Source organism: Tachysurus fulvidraco, chromosome 1 (assembly GCF_022655615.1).
Source record: "Tachysurus fulvidraco isolate hzauxx_2018 chromosome 1, HZAU_PFXX_2.0, whole genome shotgun sequence".
NCBI classification, from domain to species: Eukaryota; Metazoa; Chordata; class Actinopteri; order Siluriformes; family Bagridae; genus Tachysurus; species Tachysurus fulvidraco.
Window position 1 is genome coordinate 18,408,297 of NC_062518.1, and position 2,500 is coordinate 18,410,796.

Here is a 2,500-nt window from a genome sequence, read left to right on the forward strand (position 1 = left end):
TGGAGAAGCAGGCGAACAGAATGGCGAGCATGCCGATTAACTGTGAACTCGGATCCTTCTCCTTCTCCTCAGAGCTGGAGGGAGATGGCCACTGGCGATCAGCACCAGAAAATCACAAATGATAGAATATTAAACAATACGCTGCGTTATATAGTCCATATAATGCACTCAGACCTATTCGGTTGGACTAAACTGTTTGCAGTGTTGTGTGTGTGTGTGTGTGTGTGTGTGTGTGTGTGTGTGTACACTGTGTAAACTCTGATCCTGATTCTTGTATTCTTAAAGAAAGTCATTTTCTCTGGAGACGTGACAAGAAGACATTAGGTGCTTTTTTATAAACTCTCAGCCAATCAGCTTTCAGCACAAGTGTTAGTGAGGGAACATGAGGAGATTTCTGTCATGTCGTGTTGACATTAACAGCGACGTTCTCGTCATCGGCTTGCTACTTGTTCCTGTTACCTGTACGAAAGCGATTCCTGTCATTAGAATGACCAACGAGAGCCACTGAAAGACGCAGAGTCTCTTCCCCAGCATGCAGACGGAGAAAAGAGCCGTGGTGAGGATCTTCATCTGATACGTTATCTGCAAAACAAACCCAGCAGTCAGGACGAAGCTTCCTACTCTTCAGCTCTTACCTCATAACTCTCTCAGGTGTGGTCACGAAGGTCTGTTAGATCCGATGGGGTAAAATGCGGTTCACCTGGTATGTAGCAGCATCCAGGTTGGTCAGCGCCAGGTAGAGCAGGTTGTTCTGCAGTGTGTAGATGCCTGAGGGGATCACCAGCTTCATTGTCTCTGAGGGTTTGTGAACGATCTCCTTCTTCAGCTCCTGATACAGGCCTTGAACACCAAAACCTGAAGAACACAAAACAGTTAGCGCTCGAGGAATGACGGAATGACAATAATAAGAGCGGCTTGTGATTTCCACCAGTGGAACTAATCTCTCGAAGCCACTTTGAGAATCATGAGTCTGGAGGATTGTGTAACACCGCAATGAAGGAGACTCACCGTTATAGCCGAAGATGAGCAGAGCGCAGATGAGGATCTTGAGGACCTCTGCGAACAAGACGGCGGACGAGGCGAGGTATCGCGGCCCATCGGAATGCAGAGTGCGTGAGTAGCGCATGGTGAGGACCAGCAAGGTGGTCTGGAGCATCAAAACCCCAAGAGAAACATACTTCATCCGGTTAGCTACGACCGTAGACAAGATGCTCAACATCTCCTGATGGATGAACGGAGCAGGTTTAGCAGAAACCTCCAGTTTGGGCTGAGAACAGGAGACAGGTGAAAATGCTGAGGGACACGATGTTTATAGCTGCTATAAGAAGAAGAGACAGCAGGACATTTAACGCCACTCTAAAAGGATAACTGCACCGTGGTGCTTTAATAGCAACGTCGACATGTTTTGTTCATAACAGACGTGTAAAAGATGTCGGTTTTTATTGCTACAGATTTCAGCCAGGACGCTTTTTATGTCTCAGCACAGAGACATAAATCATAAATCGTGGTGAACTAGCACTTTTCTCCTCACACGAACACAACGATATCTAAGATCTAAGATCTAAGAGCATTGTATATCATAATATACGATTAAACACAGAAACAAAAGACACTATGTGTAAGAGAAACAGGGATATGTTCAGTGCCATGCCCGCGACCCGAGCCCAGATCCTGTTGTGTAATCTTTAGTTTAATATCGAGATGTTTTAGTAACTGAAAGTCTTACCTTCTTCTCTCTGATCAACATGCTCACCACACCTGAGCTATCCAGCGTTTCCTGTCTTCCCACAACCATTTCACTCAGTGCTCACATAAAGCCCTGGAGACAAAACACATGTTTTAAATTCTTAACAGATATTAAAGTCAGCCAACTTATCTGAGAAACACCGCACATGCCTTTTGGCTTGCACATGATTATCTTGTGGAATGTTTATGGGTATTTAGTGCTATTAAAAGGATGCGCCTATCAGCGGCTATAATCGGAGCTCAGAGCTAAGATCAGGCGGCTCGTCTCTACAGAGAGCTTTAATTACGATGTAATGACCATATAATCTGTTGTTGAAAAAGAAACCCGAGTAGCAAGACAAGATGTGTGAGTCACAACCTGTAGTGTCAGAATAACAATGTGATCATCTAATTATCTCTCATTAAGTGATTAACTCATTATTGCCCAAACCAGAAAGACAGGATGTCGGTGATCGGTGAAGATTCAAGTTCAGGGTCGAGATGAAAAGGAAGTGAAGTGACGTACGGCTAAGTAAGGATACTCATAATTTGTTCTCTGCATTTAACCCATCCAAAGTCCAACCCATCCCACACACCGTGAACACACACCCGGAGCAGCGGGCAGCCATTTATGCTGTGGTGCCCGGGGAGAAGTTGGGGGGTTTGGTGCCTTGCTCAAGGGCACCTCAGTCGTGGTATTGCCAGGCTGAGACTCGAACCCACAACCTTAGGGTTAGGAGTCAAACTCTCTAACCATTAGGCCACTATACGATAC

The 2,500-nt window shown here is 45.5% G+C and overlaps 1 protein-coding gene across 1 annotated transcript in view; it reads right to left on the minus strand.

The window, feature by feature from the left end:
• slc35a3b (solute carrier family 35 member A3b) overlaps positions 1 to 2,500 on the minus strand; it is a 9,925-nt gene that overhangs the window by 1,616 nt on the left and 5,809 nt on the right. The window contains exons 2-6 of the mRNA XM_047816883.1: positions 1,727 to 1,819; positions 1,009 to 1,267; positions 701 to 855; positions 460 to 582; positions 1 to 91 (exon numbers count right to left, since the gene is read on the minus strand). The exon at positions 1 to 91 is cut by the window's left edge and continues 78 nt beyond it. Coding sequence (XP_047672839.1) covers positions 1 to 91; positions 460 to 582; positions 701 to 855; positions 1,009 to 1,267; positions 1,727 to 1,795 — 697 coding nt within the window. The 5' untranslated portion in view covers positions 1,796 to 1,819. The remainder of the gene's footprint in view (positions 92 to 459; positions 583 to 700; positions 856 to 1,008; positions 1,268 to 1,726; positions 1,820 to 2,500) is intronic.